General features: G+C 37.7%; 2 protein-coding genes and 2 pseudogenes across 2 annotated transcripts; 1 reads left to right on the top strand and 3 right to left on the bottom strand.

Annotated features, from left to right (window-relative positions):
• Nucleotides 1-80: 80 nt before the first annotated feature.
• LOC109149243 (probable pectinesterase 15) lies at nucleotides 81-2,028 on the bottom strand. The gene is made up of 5 exons (XM_019296906.1): nucleotides 1,474-2,028; nucleotides 1,148-1,319; nucleotides 852-1,058; nucleotides 511-761; nucleotides 81-345 (listed from the first exon to the last, which is right to left on the bottom strand). The coding sequence occupies exons 1-5, from the start codon at nucleotides 1,914-1,916 to the stop codon at nucleotides 141-143; spliced, it is 1,278 nt and encodes a 425-aa protein (XP_019152451.1). The 5' UTR covers nucleotides 1,917-2,028; the 3' UTR covers nucleotides 81-140.
• Nucleotides 2,029-4,846: 2,818 nt separating this feature from the next.
• LOC109153002 lies at nucleotides 4,847-11,055 on the bottom strand (annotated as a pseudogene).
• A 3,121-nt stretch (nucleotides 11,056-14,176) lies between these two features.
• On the bottom strand, nucleotides 14,177-16,993 carry LOC109149252 (probable pectinesterase 15). Its single transcript, XM_019296914.1, has 5 exons — nucleotides 16,463-16,993; nucleotides 15,268-15,439; nucleotides 14,942-15,148; nucleotides 14,578-14,828; nucleotides 14,177-14,445 (listed from the first exon to the last, which is right to left on the bottom strand). The coding sequence occupies exons 1-5, from the start codon at nucleotides 16,897-16,899 to the stop codon at nucleotides 14,241-14,243; spliced, it is 1,272 nt and encodes a 423-aa protein (XP_019152459.1). The 5' UTR covers nucleotides 16,900-16,993; the 3' UTR covers nucleotides 14,177-14,240.
• A 4,868-nt stretch (nucleotides 16,994-21,861) lies between these two features.
• On the top strand, nucleotides 21,862-23,932 carry LOC109153009 (annotated as a pseudogene).
• Nucleotides 23,933-25,044: the final 1,112 nt, after the last annotated feature.

The raw sequence follows: 25,044 nt of genomic DNA on the forward strand, positions 1-25,044 counted from the left end.
AGTTAAATCTAGCATTATTATGCCTAGCAAATATGGTCTTATGAGAAAATAAAATTAAGCCCTTTCAGCCATGCTTGATCTTAACAAAAACTGATCTTGTATTATCAGATTATTTATTAATAAATACAATTCCGGACAAGTCAATAATATAATGTTGTCATTGGATCAGTAGATGTGGTTATATATGCCGTGTTAGGTGTTGGAATAAGCCAATCCTCACCATCAATATATGAAGTAGTCAAGAATGGAGCAGCCTCGGATTCGTCCAGTTGCTTCGCATAGGATGACCTGTTTGAGCAGTCTGCTCCTGGCCCTCTGCAATCGTATTCTCCAAAATACACTGTCCTGTAAAGTGTAAATGCATGCATGCAAACCAAACATAGGTTAGTTATTGACCATGGTCGGGTTTTTTAGGTTGAAAATTTAAATAATAATTATGATTTTAAATATATATATATATATATATATATATATATATATATATATATATATATAAAGATAGGGACAGACTGATCTCTGGTAGAGTCGTTCCAATCATTCCAAGCATCAGGGGAGACCACTTGGGACATTTGAGTTTTAGAGAAGACGACTGTGGCATAGGATCCCCATGCACGCCCCAACCACACTTTGCCGCTACCACCAACCTCGCATTTCAAGAAGGAGAACCCACTTTTTTCTTCCTCGGAATCCCTGCCCTGTGCTGTGATTGATCCACTTATCCCTCCCCCACCCTCGTTGGCTATGCTATTAATTTTACACTCCTGCACCGTACAATATAATATCTAAATGTGTAATTCAACTGTCAAACTTATTATAGGATGTGTTTTTAGTTGAGATGGAGCGGAGCAGACCTCGTAAAGTGATCTGGCCTTTCCAAAGATGAAGTCAATAGAGCCCTGGATGAAACATTGTTTGAAATAATGTCTTCCTCTTTGATCGTTAAGGATGTCTTGTGCTCCATAGAATCCACATCCATAAAATGCAGATTGATCTCCTAATATACTTATGGCCAATGCCTGCCCACCAGTTGCACCTTGGGATGGCTGAGGAGCTGTGTTCTTCCCACCCAAAAATCCATTAACTCAATCATATGCACGCACGTTGCATATCAAAGACAATTATATGATCTGAGGATATGATGGGTTACTTGAAAGCTTATGTTGTAGGCTATGAATTTGGGAGCAAATGCACCAAAAGTGTAGCTGCTAGAAGTTTCTCCAGTGGAATTTGCAGTATCATTCCATGATATAGCAGTGTTGAGGTAGCCTTGGCCTTGTATTATCAAATTTATCTTACTTTTTTTCACTGCCACTTTTTCCCTGCCATTATAAATAGGAGTGGAACAAATTGGGTCATCATTACAATTAATAAAAGTCACTCTTGCATGCCTTTTTTTTTTTTTTTACTTTTCTGCCATGGTATTGTTTCAATCAAGTAGAAGAAGGAAATATTTGAAGAAGGAAGATGATCCACCTGTAGGTGCCGGAATCGATTATAATGAGTGTGGCAACTGGGCTGAAATCAGGAACGGCATCAATGGCCTTTTGGACACTGGCAAAGTTTGCACAACCATTTAAATCCACGGTTATAACGTGCGAAACATTGTACATAGAAACAAGGGGAGAGTCCCATTTGGAGTCGTCGCACTTATTGGCCTTAGGCCTGCGTTTATGGTGGTGGTGATGGTGTTTGGACCGCGCCTGCTTAACTTGGTGGATAACAGAGAGGAAATCATCCAACCCAGTTTGTTTGACTACACTCCGCAGAAAAGGTAGTAAGGTGGTAGGAGTATTGACGGTGAGGACAGTAGTAGTAGTAAGAAGGTTGGAATAGAGAGAAAAGGTGAGGGAAAAGAATGCAATGGTGAAGGCTATGAGCCAAAACAAAATGCTGGTTGATCTAGTGTTCATCATCATTCATGGCATGCAAGAGTCGAAATGTTGAAAATGGGTTAGTTTAATTTGTGCTTTGCTGAGAAGGGATGGGAGGAATAAATAATAATGGATGATTAGCTTAGGAGGTAAGCAAAATATATATAAAGCAGCAAACCTTTTTGATTGATTATACCGTATATATGTACATGGTTTTGAGATGAAGAAAGATAATGGAGTTTGGATGATACTCACGCTAAGAAATTTGTGTATGTTGAGAAAGATCAGATGCAGAGAATGAGGTCTACTTTGCCGATTATGGCATGTGAGCTTAATGATGAGCTTGGCTGGGTAATGCCCAGAGCGGTAGTGATGATGTTCGTTTACTTGCAAATTTAAACTTTTCATATATTGCCAACTGTTATTATTATGGCTGCATTATATATATTGCATGTTGTCACCCATGAATGAATTGAATGATACAAAAGATTGTTCCGGAACGTACTTTGTTGCTAATAAAGGTGATTATCAACATCACACAAAGGACCGGACGTATAGGTATAGTGTATTATTCTTTTTGTTCTTCTCTTTTCTTTTTAGGCGCGGGAATTAAATTACACGCAATTCATCAGCTTAACATGTTTTAGGGGTTCAATTATTGCCTTGCCTACCATTTTAGGCAGTCCATTTTTCATTTGTTCACGAAATGCCTTTTACACACAAATACTGAGGAAAAAACTCAGTTGCTAATTTAATGTCATATGTCACGTATGACATTTGTCCCGCTTATCCAAATAACAAGGTTGGTTCAATCAGGGGATAAGCCAATTGTCATTCAATCATTCATCGTCCATGTTAATATATGCCGAAAGCGTAAGGTAAGGGGAGAAATAAGTCCAATTTGTATCAGACCTGACCTAAAAGACTACATTGACTGGAAGGGGGATAAACAGAGTTATACCGGGGGGGGGGGGGGGGGGTGGGGGGCAATATCAAAACCCCAAAACATGGTGTCTTTTAACTTTACAAAACCACTTCTACAGGTAGGTATTTCTAATCCTCTAAATCTCTCTCTAATTATCAACACTTGCATTCACCACCCTCTTTTCAACAAAATAAATAACCTCATCCAATCATTCACAAATTACTCTAGAAAATGGCTGGCTTATGTTTCCAATCTACTTTTTTGCTGCACCATAGCACCAGTTGCGAATTACAGTGCACATTGTTTGTGTTTTCAAACTTTATGATTGTAAGTGTTATATGTATATATTTTAAAGAACATTTGATATTGAATAAGCCATGAATTATTAATTTTAGTTGAATAATGTGATCGTTTATGATTTTTGTTAAAAATCATATATTAAATTTAGTCTTTTCAAGGAGTATTTCATAATTTTCTACCTTTAAATGCACATTTTTCCTTCTTCTAGAGCACATTTTTGTGTCATATAGTGCACATGTTGTGCCTTTAAACTTTATGATTGTATGTGTTATATGTATATATTTTTAAAGAATATTTGATCTTGAATAAGTCATTAATTATTAATTTTAGCCTAATATTGTGATCATTTTTGTTGAAAATCATGTATTACATTTAGGCTTTTCAGAGAGTATTTCATAATTTTATACCTTTAAATGCACATGTTTACATTTCTATAGTTCTAGTGCACAATTTCGCTTCTTCTAGAACACATTGTTGTGTCTTACAGTGCATATTGTTTGTGACTTCAAACTTTATGATTGTAATTGTTATATGTATATATTTTTAAAGAACATTTGATCTTGAATAAGTTATAAATTATTAATTTTAGTTGAATATTGTGGCCATTTATGATTTTTTTTTAAAAAAATCATGTATTAAATTTAGTCTTTTCATGGACTATTTCATAATTCTGTACATTTAAATGCAAAATTTTGCACTTTTATAGTTGGAGTGCACATTTTCCCATCTTCTAGAACACATTGTTGTGCCATACAGTGCACATTGTTGTGCCTACAAACTTTATGATTGCAAGTGTTATATGTATATATTTTTAAAGAACATTTGATCTTGAATAAGTCATTAATTATTAATTTTAGTCTAATATTGTTATCTTTTATGATTTTTGTTGAAAATCATGTATTAAATTTAGACTTTTCAAGGTGTATTTCATAATTTTGTACCTTTAAATGCACATTTTTGCATTTCTATAGTTTTAGTGCACAATTTTGCTTCTTCTAGAGCACACATTGTTGTGTCTTGCAATGCACATTGTTAGTGTCTTAAAACTTTATGATTGTAACTGTTATATGTATATATTTTAAAGAACATTTGATATTGAATAAGCCATGAATTATTAATTTTGGTTGAATATTGTGATCGTTTATGATTTTTGTTGAAAATTATGTATTAAATTTAGACTTTTTTAGGACAATTTCATAATTTTCTACCTTTAAATGCACATTTTCCCTTCTTCTAGAGCACATTTTTGTGTGCTCGGGGGTGCCAATGATCACATGACCGATGTTTGCCGAGCAATTCTTGAACGAGAAGATGATTGTGCTGGTGCTGGGCATTGGGATTTGCGTGGGCGTGGACGTCCCGGTGAGATATCTTAAATGTTATTCAATAAAGACGTGGGTAAACAATCACAATTCTTTCTTTAACTTTTTAATAATGAAGAAGACAGGCAATTGTATCTTAAATGTTCATTAAAGACCTGGATAGACAATCGCAATTCTTTCTTAACTTTTTAATAATGATGTGGATAATTTTATCTTAAAGTTTTATTATTTATAAATTTGTAAGTTTCACGTACTGTTTAAAAATATAATACGTGCACACACATACATACGTGCCAATAAAATAAAAACTGATTATCCAATTATAATTTTTTTTTTATAAACACAAAGCAGTATATACATCAGCTACAAGCCATGCAAATAATCATCTAATTATATTTAAATTTTTTTATAATTAATAATATATGTTTTCATTCGATCATATGGGATCTGCCCGACCATGCAATCTTAGGGTTAGGAATAAGCCAATCCTCACCATCTATGTATGTCGTAGTCATGAATGGAGCAGCCTCGGATGCATTCAGTTGCTTTGCATATGGTGCCCTCTTTGAGTAGTTGGCTCTTGACCCTGTGCAATTATACTCTCCAAACAACAGTGTCCTGCAAACCAAAAATATGTTTTTATTAGTTGAAAAATTAAAAATTAATTATGATTTTAAATATATGTAAAAAGAAAGGGACATACTGGTCGTAGGTAGAGTTGCCTCAATCATTCCAGGCATCAGGAGAGACCACCTTGGACATGTAAGTTGTAGAAAAGCTGACAGTGGCATAGGATCTCCATGCACGTCCCAACCACACTTTATCACCAATGTCGCATTTCACGAGGAAAATCCACTTTTTTATTCATGCATCGCACGCACATCGCACGAGTAACTGTGCAATTATTTGCCCAAATTCAAGCAATGATAACTGTGCCGCTGCCACCAATGTCGCAATTCACAAAGGAGAATCCACTGTTTTGTTCTTCCGAATCTCTCCCCTGAACTGTAATTACTCCGCTTATCCCTCCCCCTCGCTCATTGTCTATGCGGTTAATTTTGCAGTCCTGCACCATTCAATTTCTAGGCGTCAACCATATAATATGTAAACAACATTTATAAATGTGTGTAATCTAAGTATCAATTTATTATAGTAGTTTTAGTGGCAGAGCAGATCAGACCTCATAGAGTGATCTGGCCATTCCAAATATGAAGTCAGTCGTGCTCTAGATGAAACATTGTTTGTAGTAGTGCCTTCCTTCTTGATCATTAAGTGTGTCTTGATTTCCATAGAATCCGCATCCATAAAATGCGGATTGATCTCCTGAGACACTTATGGCCAATGCCTGTGCACCAGATACACCTTGGGATGGCAGAGGAGCAGTGTTCTTCACAAAATTAAAATCCATTAACTCAAAATCATACATACTATACGTATGGTAAAAGACAATATATAACTCGATCAAAATCATACATACTATACGCACGGTCAAAGACAATATATAGCATGCATGGGGCCGGCCGGGTACTTGAAAGTTGATGTTGTAGGCTACAAATTTGGCAGCAAATGCACAAAAAGTGTAGATGTTAGCAGTTCCTCCACTAGAATATGCAGTATCATTCCATGCTATAGCGGTGTTGAGGTAGACTTGGCCTTGTATTATCAAATTTATTTTGGTTTGGTTCACTGTCACTTTCTCCATGCAACAATCACATTATTCTTGGATTAAAAAGAAGTTTGACTAATATAAATAGGAGTGTAGAAGAAGAAATTAAAGTATTTGACCTGTAGGCGTCGGAATCGACTATAACCAGTGTGGCAACTGGACTGAGATCAGGAACGGCGTAAATGGCCTTCTGAAATGTGCACGCACAGCGCACGCATGGTGCCCTCTTTGAGTAGTTGGCTCCTAGCCTTGTGGCCTGTGCAATTATACTCTCCAAAAAACAGTGTCCTGCAAACTAAACATATGTTTTTATTAGTTGAAAAATTAAAAATTAATTCTAATTTTAAATATATGTAAAAAGATAGGGACATACTGGTCATAGGTAGAGTTGCCTCAATCATTCCAGGCATCAGGGGAGACCACCTCAGACATGTAAGTTGTAGAAAAGACGACAGTGGCATAGGATCTCCATGCACGTCCCAACCACACTTTGCAGTTATCACTAACGTCGGATTTCACGAAAGAAAATCCACTTTTTTATTCATGCATCGCACACACATTGCACGCACATTGCACGCGCATTGCACGAGTAACTGTGCAATTATTTGTCCGAATTCAAGCAATGATAACTGTGCCGCTACCACCCATGTCGCAATTCATTGCACGCGCATTGCACGAGTAACTGTGCAATTATTTGTCCGAATTCAAGCAATGATAACTGTGCCGCTACCACCCATGTCGCAATTCATGAAGGAGAATCCACTGTTTTGTTCCTCAGAATCTCTCCCCTGAGCTGTAATTACTCCGCTTATCCCTCCCCCACATTGGCTACGCTGTTAATTTTGCAATCCTGCACCATTCAATTTCTAGGTGTCAACCATATAATATGTAAACAACATTTATAAATGTGTATGTAATCTAAGTATCAATTTATTATAGTAGTTTTTGTGGGCAGAGCAGATCAGACCTGATAGAGTGATCTGGTCATTCCAAATATGAAGTCAGTCGTGCCCTAGATGAAACATTGCTTGTAGTAGTGCCTTCCTCCTTGATCATTAAGTGTGTCTTGATTTCCATAGAATTCGCATCTATAAAATGCGGATTGATCTTCTGAGACACTTATGGCCAATGCATGTGCACCAGGTACACCTTGGGATGGCGGAGGAGTAGTGTTCTTCACAAAATTAAAATCCATTAACTCAAAATCATACATACTATATGCACGGTCAAAGACAATATATAACTCAAAATCATACATACTATACGCACGGTCAAAGACAATATATAGCATGCATGGGGCTGACCGGGTACCTGAAAGCTGATGTTGTAGACTACAAATTTGGCAGCAAATGCACCAAAAGTGTAGCTGTTAGCAGTTCCTCCACTGGAATATGCAGTATCATTCCATGCTATAGCCGTGTTGAGGTAGCCTTGGCCTTGTGTTATCAAATTTATTTTGGTTTGGTTCACTGTCACTTTCTCCCCGCAACAATCACATTATTCTTGGATTAAAAAGGAGTTTGACTAATATAAATAGGAGTGTAGAAGAAGAAATTAAAATATTTGACTTGTAGGCGTCGGAATTGACTATAACCAGTGTGGCAACTGAACTGAGATCAGGAACGGCGTTGATGGCCTTTTTAGACACCGCTGAAATTTGCACGCACATCGCACGAGTAATTAAGCAATTATTTGCCTGAACTCAAGCAATGATAACATTAGAAAACATAATTAAAACTTATATTGTATTATCCAATTATAATTTATTTATAAACCCAAAGCAGTATATATATCAGGAAACATTATGGACATCCCTCCTATGTGGGATGCCATGCAAATCATCATCTAGAAGGTCTAAAACTACAGCTGGTGGATTAGGCAGTATATGCAGTATTATCCAATTATATTTAATTGTTTTATAATTAATAATATATGTTTTCATTCGGTGGATGATCATATGGGATCTGCCTATGCAGTCTTAGGCGGTAGGAACAAGCCAATCATCACTATCAATGTATGCAGTAGTCAAGAATGGAGCACCCTCGGATTCATTCACTTGCTTTGCATATGGTGCCTTCTTTGAGTAGTTGGCTCCTGGCTCTGTGCAAATCATTGTAACACCCCCGAATTTTACCAAAAATTAAAAGCTTAATTAAGAAGGAAAACAAGTTAAACCATCAATCATTAAGCAATACAAAAGCGGAAGCTAAACTCAATCCGGGTAGTGCTATGCCACACCTATACCAACAATAGGTGCACATGCAACAACTAACAACATCTAAACAAGTCAAATGTCTAAGGCACACAGGCCAACAATCTAAACAATGGGAAAGCATAAGGAGCAAGAACTACGCTATCTAAGTTCCTCTAGCGCGCTCTCCAAGCTACTCATAACCTGAAAAACATAGGGATAACAACCGTCAGCGAGAGATGCTGGTAACCCACCAATACGCGTTAAGTAGCATATTACAGTATATAGATATATTCAAAATCATTTGAGACAAAGGAATACAGTATATATCATTTCAAAACCAAGAGAGGGAAACATCAAGGGACACAACATCACGCTCTCGACAAAAGACCGATCATCAACAACAATACACAAGTCAATAAGGACAACAAGCAACATACTCAACAATAGACACAACCTACCATCTTAATGGTAGAGTTCTCGATAGACATGCTTATAAGCAATACATACAACAAATCACATAATGACAAGTTTCACATTCCAACCTTATACCTTAGTACCACCCTTATGGCTACCCCGGCCTTATCTCAGTTCCAACCTATACCTCCGATCCGAGTGCCACCCTGTACTTCTGAGTCCAACCTTATCCCTCCTGGGACCGTCGCCCCCCGCCAAACTACTGCCAAACAATACCGTCGAACTCTCAATACACGAGGGTACCATTAAATATCATAGTCACATACCGCCAAACTCATGAGCAAAGCTCAAGTCACATCACCACCAATTTCATTCATAGTCACACATAGTCATCATCAAGAGGATTGAGGCTCATTAATAGCCCAATCAAGCATTAACAACGGGAACAACAAATGTACGAGATCACATCATAGAATCAATCAAGAGGTTTCAATGATAGACATGAAACAATACTCAACAACAACAATGGACTTCAATCCAATATCAACATGATTGGCAACACAAGTTTCCAATCCTCAAAGGAATGGAAAAACAACACATACTAGCATCAACGACATCATATCTAGCATGCTCATCAAACGGGTAAACCAATATGGTTCCAACGAACCCCAAAGACTCACATAAATCCAACGAATCACAAAGTTGGACTATAAGCACGATTCAAGACACCAAATCCTAACATGGATACTTAGGACATCGTTCTAGACATACAAAACATCAAGAAGACACCCAAAAGCTCAACAATCCAACAAAAGGAGGTCAAAATATCACATACCAAAGGATGGAACCACAAGAAAAATAACACCCGACAAGGCACCATCAATGTACCCCGCGGGTGGTTACATGCCCGCGGTACCCCCCGCCGGGTACACACCTGCCACCTGCGGGTGGGGCAGCGTGTGGACATCCGCCCGCGGTTCTGCCCACGGGGAATACCCGAGCCACAAAATAATTTCCTTCGGGGAAATTCATCACCAAGGTCAAGTTCAAGTCCAAAACACCCCAAATCTCACATACAACAAGGAAATGACTTGAAACCAAGAATATATCAAAGAATAACATTCAAGAAACCTAGATACAAGCTCTAAACATGCATTATCACAAGATCATGCATCAAATCTCACATTTACACCAAGAATCATCAATAGAAGTCAAGAATCATCAATAGCAAGTAGAAAATAGGTTTTGTATAGCATGGGTTACCTTTAAAGACCAAAAACTCTTCCTTTCTACCATCCTAAGCTTCTCCTTGAAGCTCATCTTCAACCAAATCTTCTTAAACAACCAAAACCACAAGAAAACACTAATCTTAGATAAAGACTAGGTAAGAGCAACTAAAAACACCAACTAATCCTAGATCTTACCCTTCCTCAAGCTTGGGAGATGGAAAGGTGAAATCTTGGGATGATTCCTAGCAAGGTTGGATGAGGTCTTTCTTGGCTTGGGGAAGAAGCCAAGTTTTTTTAGAGAGAGAAGGGAGAGAAAAGTTGTCTTGCTAAAGTGGGGAAATAAATTTTAGGTTTGATAGGGTAAGGCTTCAAGACCACGTAAGGGGAAAAGACCATCATACCCTTACTTTCCCTAGAAAGGCTTAAGAAGACCCCAAAGAATTAGGTACAACCATCAAAGCTAAATGTACTCTTTTTTTACTTAAATCAATTGACCAAGGAGTTGGTCAATTTAGGTCCTCTGACTATCAATTTGAGAAATTGATTAGAAAGTCAACAAGAATAACTTAGGATTAATTACTCAATTAATCCTATTTGAAAGGTAGGATTTTCGGGGTGTCACATCCTCTCCCCCGAACAATAAGCTTCGTCCCCGAAGCTTGGGTACAACAAAGTTTGTCAAAAAGGATAACAGTGAACAAAATGTGACATGAATAGAAGGAAAAGATAAACAAGGCTTTTAGGCAACAAGCTCTCACCAAGCAACTCTTACAAAATCTAAAGCACACTCACAAAACCAAGGTCTAAACTAACAACCAATCTTAGCACATCTACAAACAATCTACCCAACACCCACGACTAACAACAAGCTACCGCTAAAGATAACACACAAGGCAACAAAAGCTAGAAAGGATTACCTCACTCCTCGGCTTGGGACGAGTCGTCCCCCGAGTCCACTTCAGCTTCTTCATCAGACCCAAGGTCTTCCTCGTCTCCATCCAGGCTAGAACTGGCCTCCAACGTTGTTAACCTCTTATTCACGGTAACAAACTGAGCCTTCATAAACGAGAAACCTTCTTCAATCATCTGGTTCCGCTGTCGAAGAAGAGCTTCCACATGTTCCTCGTGTTTCATGGAGTCGTTTGCCCTCTTTGTCCTCAAGTCTTTCCTTCGGCGGTTATCCTCGTCCTCGGAGTCGCTCTACTCTACCTCCTCTTCTTCATTTCTTCCCAACTCCTGGCTTGGGTAAAACCACTCGTTCGCCCCAAAAGATACTCCAAATAGTCCTGGTAACCCAACTCCTCGGTACTAACCGAAGCATCCCTACAGTACTCCGAGACCCCAGTGGTCGTCAAATTCAGGAGTTTTGCCAACTGATTCTCATTTAAGGAAATCTTAACACCCCTCACCTTAGAGGTGATTTCCAACTTTCCCCCATCCTTGGTCACATTCATGTGACGATAAAATTCCTTTAACAAATTCGGGTATGTCTCATTTTTAATCAACAAAAATCCATCCAACAAATCTTGAAAATTAAGCACATCCAAAATGGAGCTTGAAAAAGATTCGGGTTCAAAGGCTTTACCTTCCAAAACTGAGTAATGGGCATCCACCCATTCCACTCTCTTGATGGATTTTGACCTTCTAGGCATAGTGCAAGAAACCCAAGGTGAGGTAGACCCAAAACTTCTTCTTTTTCTCTTTTTCTTTTCCTTTTTTTCTCGGCTGCTTTTTCCGGCGTAACAGCGGCGAAGAGGATCGGCGACGGCTGACGCGGCGGCGGCGGGTGGCGACTTCCGACGAGGCTGGTGGCGACGGGCGGCAGCAACAAGTCGACGGGCGGGAGGGCAGCGACGGGTGGGGGGGGGGGGGGGGGGGGGAATTCTCGACTGATGCGGGTAGGAGGAAAGAGAGAAGAAAGAGGAGGGTTTTTGGAAAAAGATGGGAAAAAGAGATTTTTAATTTAGGGATTTTAGTTTGTGTTGAAGGGAATAGGTTAAAAGGAATTAAAGAGGAATAAGGTTCAAGAATCACAACTAGCTTAGATGGTTTAAGGGTTGGATTAGGAAACTTTGAGACCTGGGTTTGAAACTCCCTAACTACAAAAGCGCTATCTTCACCTCTTCTCTTGACCGAGTCAAAAGATCCTTGGATAGTTAAGTCTGCTGCACTCAAATAAGCCTCATTGCTGTTGCCCGCTACTTTCACCTCTTCTCCTGACCGAGTCAAAAGATCCTCTTTGCGGACCCGATAATACAAGTCTGCTGCACCTCCTCTCCTGACCGAGTCAAAAGATCCTCTTTGCGGACCCGATAATACAAGTCTGCTGCACTCAAACGAGCCCTGCTACAAAGCAGCGGCGGACAGACCTGATAATACAAGTCTGCTGCACTCAAATGAGCCCCAGCTTATGATACCCCAAGTCTGCTGCACTCAAATGAGCCCCAGCTACAAAGCAGCTTATGACAACTTATGATACTCCACTACGGACTCCAGAAAGCTTATGACAACTTATGATACTCCACTACGGACTCCAGAAAGCGCTTATGATACTCCACTACGGACAGGGTCCCTTGCTTCAAGAGCCGCCCTTACATGCGCTAGATAAAACCAACACATGCGCGAATCGGACCCGATACAAGTCTGCTGCACTCAAATGAGCCCTGCTACAAAGCAGCCTCGGTTCGGTAGGAACCAACACACGCGCGAATCGGGCCAACTCTAGAAAGCGCTTATGATACTCCACTACGGACTCCAGAAAGCATGAGCCCTGCTACAAATCAGCCTCGGTAGGAACCAACACACGCGCGAATCGGGCCAACTCCAGAAAGCGCTTATGATACTCCACTACGGACTCCAGAAAGCGCAGAAAGCTATTATGATACTCCACTACGGACAGGGTCCCTTGCTTCAAGTGTAGGAACTCCTCATATACAGCCGCCCTTACATGCGCTAGATAAAACCTTTCCCGGAGCTTGTCCTTCAACGCTGACCAATCAAACCCCAGTTCCTCAAGACATGCCGGACCTTCATCGACCCACCATAGGTCCGCCTCGTGACTAAAGTAAAACTTCGCTAGCTCTACGCGACGGTCTTCAGGGAAACCAACCACTGCGAAGATTTTGTCTAAGGCAGGGATCCACTCCTCTAAGGGAACAGGGTCTTCTTCCCCGGCGAACACGAGAGGTCGGTGACTCGAAACTTGTCGGCCAACATCGCGGTTTCCAGCTGGCGGTGGAGGAGGGTTGTTGTTGTTGTGCAAAAGGGCATTGCTCAACGTCTGCATAGTCTGCGTGAGGTGCTGAAGATTCTGAGCGAGCTGCTCATTTGTGGACGTATCTGGAGTCCAGGCACGATAACGAGGAGATGCCATCACAAGATTCTACACAAACAACATGGTTACGGCAAGGAAACGAAGAGACTTGCACCCTTACCCGATGCTTATAGCGAGAGAGCTAAGGATAAGCAAGAACAAACAAAGCAAACACAACAAGCGATAAAGGAAACTCACATCTCACCGCGTGTCCTAAGAGTCTTAAGTCCTAACACTTAGTCACTTAGAGGTCAACTTAGGGTCTCAATTCTAACTTCACTTCTTAAAGTTCAACTCTTAACATCCTAGGCTCAAACCTAGACTCTGATACCAACTGTAACACCCCCGAATTTTACCAAAAATTAAAAGCTTAATTCAGAAAGAAAACAAGCTAAACCATCAATCATTAAGAAATACGAAAGCGGGAGCTAAATTCAATCCGGGTAGTGTTACGCCACACCTATACCAACAATAGGTGCACAAGCAACAACTAACAACATCTAAACAAGTCAAATGTCTATGGCACACATGCCAACAATCTAAACAACGGGAAAGCATAAAGAGCAAGAACTACGCTATCTAAGGTCCTCTAGCGCGCTCTCCAAGTTACTCATAACCTGAAAAATATAGGGATAACAACCGTCAGCGAGAGATGCTGGTAACATATCAGATTTAGTGCAAGACATCATGAACACATCAATCAAATGTTAAGTCATTTGTTCCGATCCATACGTACATATGTTATGTTGTGTACTACAATTTGTGTTTGAAAACTATTAGACACTACTGTTATAATTGGAAGTCTGTGCAGTTAATGCTAGCAAGTGCCGGAGAAATTGTTTGGCTGATGTCTGAATTGAAGCGTTAAATCTAGCATTATTATGTCTAGGAAATATGGTCTTATGAGAAAATAAAGTTAGGCCCTTTCAGCCACGCTTGATCTTAACAAAAACTGATCTTGTATTATCGGATTATTTATTAATAAATACAATTCCGGGCAAGTCACTTAATAATATAATGTTGTCATTGGATCAGTAGATGTGGTTATATATGCCGTGTTAGGTGTAGGAATAAGCCAATCGTCACCATCAATATATGAAGTAGTCAAGAATGGAGCAGCCTCGGATTCGTCCAATTGTTTCGCGTATGGTGACCTGTTTGAGTAGTCAGCTCCTGGCCCAGTGCAATCGTATTCTCCAAAATACACTGTCCTATAAATGCATATGTGCATGCAACGTTGCAAACCAAATATATGTTAGTTATTTACCATGGTCGGGGTTTTATGGTTGAAAAATATTAAGGGATTCTGATTTTAAATAAATATAAAAAAGATAGGGACAGACTGGTCTCTGGTAGAGTTGTTCCAATCATTCCAACCATCAGGGGAGACAACCTCGGACAGGTAGGTTTTAGAGAAGACAGCTGTGGCATAGGATCCCCATGCACGCCCCAACCACACTTTGCCGCTACCACCAACGTTGCATTTCACGAAGGAAAATCCACTTTTTTCTTCCACGGAATCCCTCCCCTGAGCTGTGATTGATCCACTTATCCCTCCACCTCCCTCGTTAGCTATGCTATTAATTTTACACTCCTGCACCGTACCATAATTGGTGGATTCAATTTCTGATATAATATTTGAACATTTATAAATATGCAATCCAACTATCAATTTATAGTACTTTAGTTGAGAGGTGAGGAGCAGACCTCGTAAAGTGATCTGGCGTTTCCAAATATGAAATCAATAGATCCTTGGATGAAACATTGTTTGAAGTAATGTCTTCCTCTGTGATCGTTAAGGGTGTCTTGTGCTCCATAGAATCCACATCCATAAAATGCAGATTGATCTCCTAATATACTTATAGCCAATGCCTGCGCACCACTTACACCTTGGGATGGTGGAGGAGCTGTGTTCTTCCCACCCAAAAATCCATTAACTCAGCTCAATCATACGCACACACGTCAAAGACTATATATAATTAACCAAGCATGCATGCATTATGCATATATGACCTGAGGAGAGGATGGGGTACCTGAAAGCTTATGTTGTAGGCTATGAATTTAGGAGCAAATGCACCAAAAGTGTAACTGCTAGAAGTTCCTCCGGTGGAATTCGCAGTATCATTCCATGATATAGCAGTGTTAAGGTAGCCTTGGCCTTGTATTATCAAATTTATCTTGCTTTTATTCACTGTCACTTTTTCCCTGCTTACAATCACGTGCATGAATTAAATAGGAGTTTGAGTCGTATAAATAGGAGTGGAGCTAGAGGTGACCACGGTTCGGTTTCGGTTCCAAATCAGTGGTTCATGGTTCCAAACTGGTGGTTCACAGTTCCACCAGATCACAAACCGAAACCGGAACCGTCCGTTCTAACCATTTAAAAATTTCGGTTCCAAATCAGTGGTTCATGGTTCCAAACTGGTGGTTCACAGTTCCACCAGATCACAAACCGAAACCGGAACCGTCCGTTCTAACCATTTAAAAAAAAATGTATGCTTTGTTGCGCACAATTATACTCCAACAAAATAAATAAAGTAGATATCCAAGATAAGGTTCAAACCTTAGACCATATACCTTAGAAAGAAAAAGCCTTACCCACTAAACTATAAACACAATTGTGTTAATACTTACATACAGTGATACAGAACATATTAAACTTAATGTTGAATACAATTAGTTTACTCGTTTCACAGAAAAGAGATAAGTCATGAAGGTGAGAATTGAACACATGTCATCAAGTAATGTTGGATATTATATAGAAATGACAAGTCAATCTATCTAACTTACTTAGTTGTGTTTAACTGTTTATCTTGTAATAATATTATTCATAATCTATTTTTAACTCTATAAATAGTTAAATAGTTAACACCCATCCTTAAGGCTTTAGCTCCACGTTAAATAGTTGTGCTTATCTTGAGCCGTGACCACTTAGTTTTTTTTTTTTTTTTTTTTTTTTTTTTTTTTCTTTTCACGGTTTGGAACCGGAACCGGCGGCGGTTCCAAAATTTCTTGAACCTTAACCGGAACCGTACGAACGATTACGGTTCAAACCTCCGGTTCGAACCGAACCGTGATCACCCCTAAGTGGAGCAGATTGGGTCACCATTACAATTAATAAAAGTCACTCTTGTACATTGTCGAAACACATAAATCTTGCATTCTGCCAGTATATTGTTATTGTTTCAAGTAGAAGAAGAAATTATTTGAAGATGGAAGATGATCGACCTGTAGGTGCCGGAATCGATTATAATGAGTGTGGCAACTGGGCTGAAATCAGGAACGGCATCAATGGCCTTCTGGACACTGCTGAAGTTTGCACAACCATTTAAATCCACGGTTATAACGCGTGAAACATTGTACATAGGAACGAGGGGAGAGTCCCATTTGGAGTCGTCGCACTTATTGGCCTTAGGCCTGCGTTTATGGTGGTGGTGGTGTTTGGACCGCGCCTGCTTAACTTGTTGGATAATAGAGAGGAAATCATCCAACCCAGTTTGTTTGACTACACTACCCAGAAAAGGTAGTAAGGTGGTAGGAGTATCGATGGTGAGGACAGTAGTAGTAAGAAGGTCGGAATAGAGAGAAAAGGTGAGGGAAAAGAATGCAATGGTGAAGGCAATGAGCCAAAACAAAATGCGGGTTGATCTAGTGTTCATCATCATTCATGGCATGCAAGAGAGGAAATGTTGAAAATGGGTTAGTTTAATTTGTGCTTTGCTGAGAAGGGATGGGAGGAATAAATAATAATGGATGATTAGCTTAGGAGGTAAGCAAAATATATATAAATTAAAGCAGCACACTTTTTTGATTGATTATACCGTATATATGTACATGGTTTTGAGATGAAGAAAGATAATGGAGTTTGGATGATACACACGCTAACTAAGAAATTTGTGTATGTTGAGAAAGATGCAGAGAATGAGGTCTACTTTGCCGATTATGGCATGTGAGCTTAATGATGAGCTTGGCTGGGTAATGCCCAGAGCGGTAGTGATGATGTTTGTTTACTTGCAAATTTAAACTTTTCATATATTGCCAACTGTTATTATTATGGCTGCATTATATTGCATGTTGTCACCCATGAATGAATTGAATGATACCAAAGATTGTTCCGTAACGTACTTTGTTGCTAATAAACGTGATTATCAACATCACACAAAGGACCGGACGTATAGGTATGGACGTATAGTGTATTATTCTTTTTGTTCTTCTCTTTTCTTTTTAGGCGCGGGAATTAAATTACACGCAATTCATCAGCTTAACATGTTTTAGGGGTTCAATTATTGCCTTGCCTACCATTTTAGGCAGTCCATTATTCATTTGTTCACGAAATGCCTTTTACACACAAATACTGAGGAAAAAACTCAGTTGCTAATTTAATGTCATATGTCACGTATGACATTTGTCCCGCTTATCCAAATAACAAGGTTGGTTCAATCAGGGGATAAGCCAATTGCCATTCAATCATTCATCGTCCTTGTTAATATATGCGAAAGCGAAAGGGAGGGGGAGAAATAAGTCCAATTTGTATCAGACCTGACCTGAAAGACTACATTGACTGGAAGGGGGATAAACAGAGTTATACCGGGGGGTGGGGGGCAATATCAAAACCCCAAAACATGGTGTCTTTTAACTTTACAAAACCACTTCTAAGGGTAGGTATTTCTAATCCTCTAAATCTCTCTCTAATTATCAACACTTGCATTCACCACCCTCTTTTCAACAAAATAAATAAACATCATCCAATCATTCACATATTACTCTAGAAAATGGCTGGCTTATGTCTCCAATCTACTTTCTTGCTGCACCACAACACCAGTTTGTGAATTACAGTGCACATTGTTTGTGTCTTCAAACTTTATGATGTAACTGTTTTATGTATATATTTTAAAGAACATTTGATATTGAATAAGTCATGAATTATTAATTTTAATTGAATATTGTGATGGTATATGATTTTTGTTGAAAATCATGTATTAAATTTAGTCTTTGTAAGGAGTATTTCATAATTTTCTACCTTTAAATGCACATTTTCCCTTCTTTTAGAGCACATTTTGGTGTCATACAATGCACATTGTTGTGTCTTTAAACTTTATGATTGTATGTGTTATATGTATATATTTTTAAAGAACATTTGATCTTGAATAAATCATTAATTATTAATTTTAGCCTAATATTGTGATTTTTATGATTTTTGTTGAAAATCATGTATTACATTTAGGCTTTTCAAAGAGTATTTCATAATTTTATACCTTTAAATGCACATTTTTACATTTCTATAATTCTAGTGCACAAATTCGCTTCTTCTAGAGCACATTGTTGTATCTTACCATGCATATTGTTTGTGACTTCAAACTTTATGATTGTAATTGTTATATGTATATATTTTTAAAGAGCATTTGATCTTGAATAAGTCATTAATTATTAATTTTAGTCTAATATTGTTATCTTTTATGATTTTTGTTGAAAATCATGTATTAAATTTAGACTTTTCAATGTGTATTTCATAATTTTCTACCTTTAAATTAAATGTACATTTTTACATTTCTATAGTTCTAGTGCACAATTTCGCTTCTTCTAGAGCACACATTTTTGTGTCTTACAATGCACATTGTTTGTGTCTTAAAACTTTATGATTGTAACTATTATATGTATATATTTTAAAGAACATTTGATATTGAATAAGCTATGAATTATTAATTTTGGTTGAATATTGTGATCGTTTATGATTTGTGTTGAAAATCGTGTATTAAATTTAGTCTTTTATAGGACTATTTCATAATTTCTACCTTTAAATGCACATTTTCCCTTCTTCTATAGCACATTTTTGTGTCATACAGTGCACATTGTTGTGCATTTAAACTTTATGATTGTATGTGTTATATGTATATATTTTTAAAGAACATTTGATCTTGAATAAGTTAAAAATTATTAATTTTAGTTGAATATTGTGATCGTTTATGATTTTTGTTGAAAATCATGTATTAAATTTAGTCTTGTCATTGAGTATTTCAAATTTTCCTACCTTTGAATGCACATTAGTGCACATTTTCCTTCTTCTAGAGCGCATTATTGTGTCATACAGTGCACATTGTTGTGCCATTAAACTTTATGAGTCTAAGTGTTATATGTGTATATATATATATATATATATATATATATATATATATATATATATATATATATATATATTTAAAAAACATTCGATCTTGAATAAGCTATTAATTATTAATTTTAGTTGAATTTTGTGATCGTTTATGATTTTTTTTTTATTGAAAATCATGTATTAAATTTAGTCTTTTTATCGACTATTTCATAATTTTTGACCTTTAAATTCAAAATTTTGCATTTCTATAGTTGTAGTGCACATTTTTCCATTCTTTTAGAGCACATTGTTGTGTCTTACAGTGTACATTGTGGTGCCTTCAAACTTTATGATTAGAAGTGTTATATGTATATATATATTTAAAGAACATTTTATCTTGAATAAGTCATTAATTATTGATTTTAGTCCTATATTTTGATCGTTTATGATTTTTGTTGAAAATTATGTATTATATTTAGGCTTTTCAAGGAGTATTTCATATTTTGTATCTTTAAATGCACATTGTTGCATTTCTATAGTTGTAGTGCACATTTTCCTTTCTTCTAGAGCACGTTGTTGTGCCTTACACTGCACATTGTTGTGCCTTCAAACTTTATGATTGTAAGTGTTATATGTATATATTTTGAAAGAACATTTGATCTTGAATAAGTCATTAATTATTAATTTTAATTGAATATTATGATCGTTTATGATTTTTGTTAAAAATCATGTATTAAAATTTAAGGTGTGTTTGGTTCGCACATAGGAATCGGAATCGGAATCGGAATGGGTATCAAATACTTGGTAATAGTAATAGGTTTTGGTAAAAGTATTTAATATGTTTAGTAGTATGGTGGAATGAGAATAGTTACTAATAGTAGTACTCGAGAATGAATAAGGGAATTGATGGGGTATTCGAAACTCATAGTAGTGTTCTAAAAACCTATCAACCAAACAATAACAATCACTTCATACCCATTCCTATGGGCAAAACCCATCAACCAAACACACCCTTAGTCTTTTCAATGAGTATTTCATAATTTTCTACCTTTAAATGCAAATTTTTGAATTTCTATAGTTCTAGTGCACATTTTTGTTTCTTCTAGAGCACATTGTTGTGTGTCTTACAGTGCATATTGTTGTGCCTTCAAAGTTTATTATTGTAGTGTTATATGTATATATTTTTAAAGAAAACTTGATCTTGAATATGTCATTAATTATTAATTTTTGTTAAATATTATGATCGTTTATAATTTTTGTTAAAAATCATGTATTAAATTTAGTCGAAAGAGTATTTCATAATTTCCTACGTAAAGAAGGGGACAAATTGGTATGGAGTTTGGTTTCTTCCAAAGCATAATGAACAATGTTTATGTATGTAAAAGCTGCGGTTGATTCAACGTGAGAGGCAAAGTAGTGGGCAGATTGGTTTTTCCATATGAGAGGGGCAAGAATGCACAACCACTCACGCCAACCAATTCAAGTTGGTTTAATACAATTACTATATTATGTATCTGTAATTAAATATAAATTCGATTTATTTATAGGTACATAATCTTTGTGACAAAAGGTGGAATCACCATTTGATGCGCCACTAAGTCCTAGCCGGACAGTTTGTGTAGGAATAAATCACGATGCTAACCAATAAAAGTTAGATTTTAGTTCATTACGTACAAGGAGCCTCTTCATTTTAAGAGGTTGCTCTCACATTGTTATATATGAGACTTGATCTTTAGTTTTTTGTGATAAATTTTATTTTGCTACCTGTTTAGCTGCCCATTCGAGCTATAAATACATAATCTATTAACTTACATAGACATGTTAACTGCACTCATGTACTCTGAATTTCATTTTAGATCAGAGTTCACACTGAATGTGGACCGGATCCATGGCATAATTTGTCTTTTTTATACACAAAATCTATATATAAACCTATATACCCATCTCTTAGACTCCAGGACCGCCTATCTTAAAAAACCAGCCTATCAATGGAGTTGGAATTGGAATCGCGGAAACTTCATTTTGTGTTGATCCCATTGCTGGCTAAAGGCCACGTGATTCTGTATTTAAATGTAAATTCAATTTATTTAGGTACATAATTTTTGTGACAAAAGATGAAGTCATGTGTCCCTAAATTCTAGTCGGACAGTTTGTGGAGAGATAAATTATGATTTTGACAACAGAAACTAGACTTTTGTTTACTATACACAAGGAGTATCTTCATTTTGAGAGGTTACTCCCACACTGCCACCGGTGAGACTAGATCTTTATTTTTACCTCTGTAACCAATTGAATTGTCTATTTTAGCTATATGTACATAATCATTTTTTTTTTTGAAAACGTACATAATTTATTAATTTGCATACACATGTTAACTGCACTTATATAATTTGAATTTCATTTTAGATGAGAGTTCACATTGAATATGGACTAGGTCCAAGATATAATTTGTCTTTTTTATACACAAAATCTATATATAAATCTATATACCCATCTCTTGACTCCAGCACCGCCTATCTCAAAAACCAGCCTATCACCAATGGCGGCAATGGAGTTGGAATTGGAATCGCGGAAACCTCATTTTGTGTTGATCCCATTGCTGGCTCAAGGCCACAAGATTCCCATGGTGGACATGGGTCGATTGTTGGCGAAGCATGGAGCTAAGGTGACATTAGTGATCACCCCGGGTAACGATTCCAGGTTGTCTTCAACAATCCAGCGAACCAGGGAATCAGAGTGCCTGGAAATCAACATTCTTGAAATCCCGTTCCCCTGCCAAGAACACGGCCTCCCATACTAGTATAACAAAAAGGTATGGTGCCTCGGGCCGGTTTCGCTTTGTAACAGGGATGTTATGGATATGTACCACAGAGGAAACAGGGCATCCGATCCATTGATGAATAACAGTGTTTGGAATGGCTGGATTCCCCGAAAGAAAAAAAAAAAATGATCCTGTCTTGGGAGCCAATGCCGGCTGGTTCCATCGCAGCTGATAGAGTTGGGGTTAGGGCTAGAAGCGGATAATTGACCGAAATGTGTGGTCAAAGAAGGAAAATTCTAAAAGTGTGGCTACTTTTTTTTTTTTGACAAAAATATGCAAAATTCCTTTGGGACTTGCGTGTTTGGTTGTGTCCCGGCCTATTTTTTTCGTTATTTTCGTAAAACGCAAGAGCCAAATGCGTTTTGCGTATTGTATACGTAAAACGCATTTGGCTCTTGCGTTTTCTAGGGTATACGGTATAGGCAAAAACGCAACTTACTCTTGCGTTTTAAGTATAATACCGAAAACGCAAAAGTAGCGTTTTTTGCGTTTTTTGGAGTTTTTGTACCGGCGATCGCGAAGAAGCACAAAAACGCAATTAGCACATGCGTTTTTGGAGTCTTGCGTTTTTCATATTCGAAAAACGCAATTCAGTCTTGCATTTTTCACACAATTCCGGGAGTAGCGCCGGTAAATAGTCCGCATTTCGGAGTTGCGTTTTACGTATTTTTTTGGATTATACGTAAAACGCAAGAGCGAAATGCGTTTTTACGTATTCCATACGTCACATGAAAACGCAAGAGCCAAATGCGTTTTACGTATACAATACGCAAAACGCATTTCGCTCTTGCGTTTTACGAAAATAACGAAAAAAAATAGGCCGGGACACAACCAAAAACACAAGTCCCAAAGGAGTTTTGCATATTTTTGTCAAAAAAAAGTCAGTACACATTTTTAGAATTTCTCTTGCCCCTCTACACATTTCGGTCAATTATCCGCTAGAAGCCTTTGGGTTACCCTTTCATCTGGGTAATCAAAACAGGGGAGAGATATGATGAGTTGGAGAAATGGTTCGCAGAGGAGAGGATCAAAGGGAGAGGACTGGTGATCAAAGGTTGGCTCCTCAGGTCCTCATCCTCAACCACCCTGCTATCAAAGGCTTCTTGACCCACAGCTGATGGAACTTGACCATAGAAGAGGTGTGCTTGGGGGTGCAATTCTTGAACGAGAAGATGATTGTGGAGGTGCTGGGCATTGGAATTGACAGCCAAAAATTCAGTTATTTCAACTACATTAAATGATCTTTCAAATTGGTCAAGACTCTCTAGTTTATTGTCGCTTCTCTATGGTACCAGTTGTTGCTTCATTGAATTTGCTTCACTAATAGGCTCACGATTCGACTTTGATCGTTATGGACTAGTACCAAGATCGAGTCCTAGACAAGCCGATCTCATTTTAACAGCAGGAACAGTAACAATGAAAATGGCCACCTCCTTAGTGAGATTATATGAGCAAATGTCTGAACCAAAATATGTTATTGCTATGGGAGCATGTACAATTACAGGAGGGATGTTCAGTACCGATTCCTATAGTACTGTTCGCGGAGTCGATAAGCTAATTCCTGTAGATGTCTATTTGCCGGGCTATCCACCTAAACCGGAAGCAATTATAGATGCTATAACAAAACTTCGTAAGAAAATATCTCAGAAAAATCTATCAAGATCGAATGAAGTCTCAACGAGCAAATCGGTGTTTTACTACCAATCACAAGTTTCGTGTTGGACGCAGTATTCATACTGGAAATTATGATCAAAGATTCCTTTCTCAACCACTAGCAATTCTTTCTTAACTTTTTAATAATGATGTGGATAATTTTGTTTTAAATTTTTTTTTCTTTAAAGTTTTATATTATTTATAAATTTGTAGATTTCACGTACTGCTTAAAAATATAATACGTGCACACACATACATACGTGCCAATAAAATAAAAACTGATTATTCAATTATAATTTTTTTATAAACATAAAGCAGTATATACATCAGCTAGAAGCCATGCAAATCATCATCTAATTATATTTAATTTTTTTATAATTAATAATATATAATATATGTTGGATCTGCAATCTCAGAGAGTAGGAACAAGCAAATCCTCACCATCTATGTATGCCGTAGTCAGGAATGGAACAGCCTCCGATGCATTGAGTTGCTTTGCATAGGGTGCCCTCTTTGAGTAGTTGGCTCCTGGCCCTGTGCAATTATACTCTCCAAAAAACAGTGTCCTGCAAACTAAACATATGTTTTTATTAGTTGAAAAATTCAAAATTAATTATGATTTTAAATATATATATAAAAAGATAGGCACATACTGGTCATAGGTAGAATTGCCCCAATCATTCCAAGCATCAGGGGAGACCCCTCGGACATGTAAGTTGTAGAAAAGACGACAGTGGCATAGGATCTCCATGCACGCCCTAACCACACTTTGCAGCTATCACCAACGTTGCATTTCACAAAGGAAAATCCACTTTCTTATTCATGCATTGCACGCACATTGCACGTACATCGCACGCACATTGCACGAGTAATTGTGCAATTATTTACCAGAATTCAAGCAATGATAACTGTGTCGCTGCCACCAATGTCGCAATTCACGAAGGAGAATCCACTGTTTTGTTCCTCTGAATCTCTCCCCTGAGCTGTGATTACTCCGCTTATCCCACCCCTCCCTCGTTAGCTATGCTGTTAATTTTGCAGTCCTGCACCATTCAATTTCTAGGTGTCAACCATATAATATGTAAACAACATTTATAAATGTGTATGTAATCTAAGTATCAATTTATTATAGTAATTTTAGTGGGCAGAGCAAATCAGACCTCGAGTGATTTGACCATTCCAAATATGAAGTCAGTCGTGCCCGGGATGAAACATTGCTTGTAATAGTACCTTCCTCCTTAATCATTA

The sequence above is a fragment of the Ipomoea nil genome, unplaced genomic scaffold (genome assembly GCF_001879475.1).
Source record: "Ipomoea nil cultivar Tokyo-kokei standard unplaced genomic scaffold, Asagao_1.1 scaffold0268, whole genome shotgun sequence".
Lineage (NCBI taxonomy): Eukaryota > Viridiplantae > Streptophyta > Magnoliopsida > Solanales > Convolvulaceae > Ipomoea > Ipomoea nil.

Coding starts and splice junctions, on each gene's coding strand:
- LOC109149243 (XM_019296906.1), bottom strand. CDS start 1,916: ATGATGATGAACACTAGATCAACCAGCATTTTGTTTTGGCTCATAGCC. Junction 1,059..1,147: donor CCTACAACATAAGCTTTCAA/GTAACCCATCAT, acceptor TTGGGTGGGAAG/AACACAGCTCCTCAGCCATC. Junction 762..851: donor AGGCCAGATCACTTTACGAG/GTCTGCTCCGCT, acceptor TGTACGGTGCAG/GAGTGTAAAATTAATAGCAT.
- LOC109149252 (XM_019296914.1), bottom strand. CDS start 16,899: ATGATGATGAACACTAGATCAACCCGCATTTTGTTTTGGCTCATTGCC. Junction 15,440..16,462: donor ATCGATTCCGGCACCTACAG/GTCGATCATCTT, acceptor GATTGTAAGCAG/GGAAAAAGTGACAGTGAATA. Junction 14,446..14,577: donor AACAACTCTACCAGAGACCA/GTCTGTCCCTAT, acceptor ATGCATTTATAG/GACAGTGTATTTTGGAGAAT.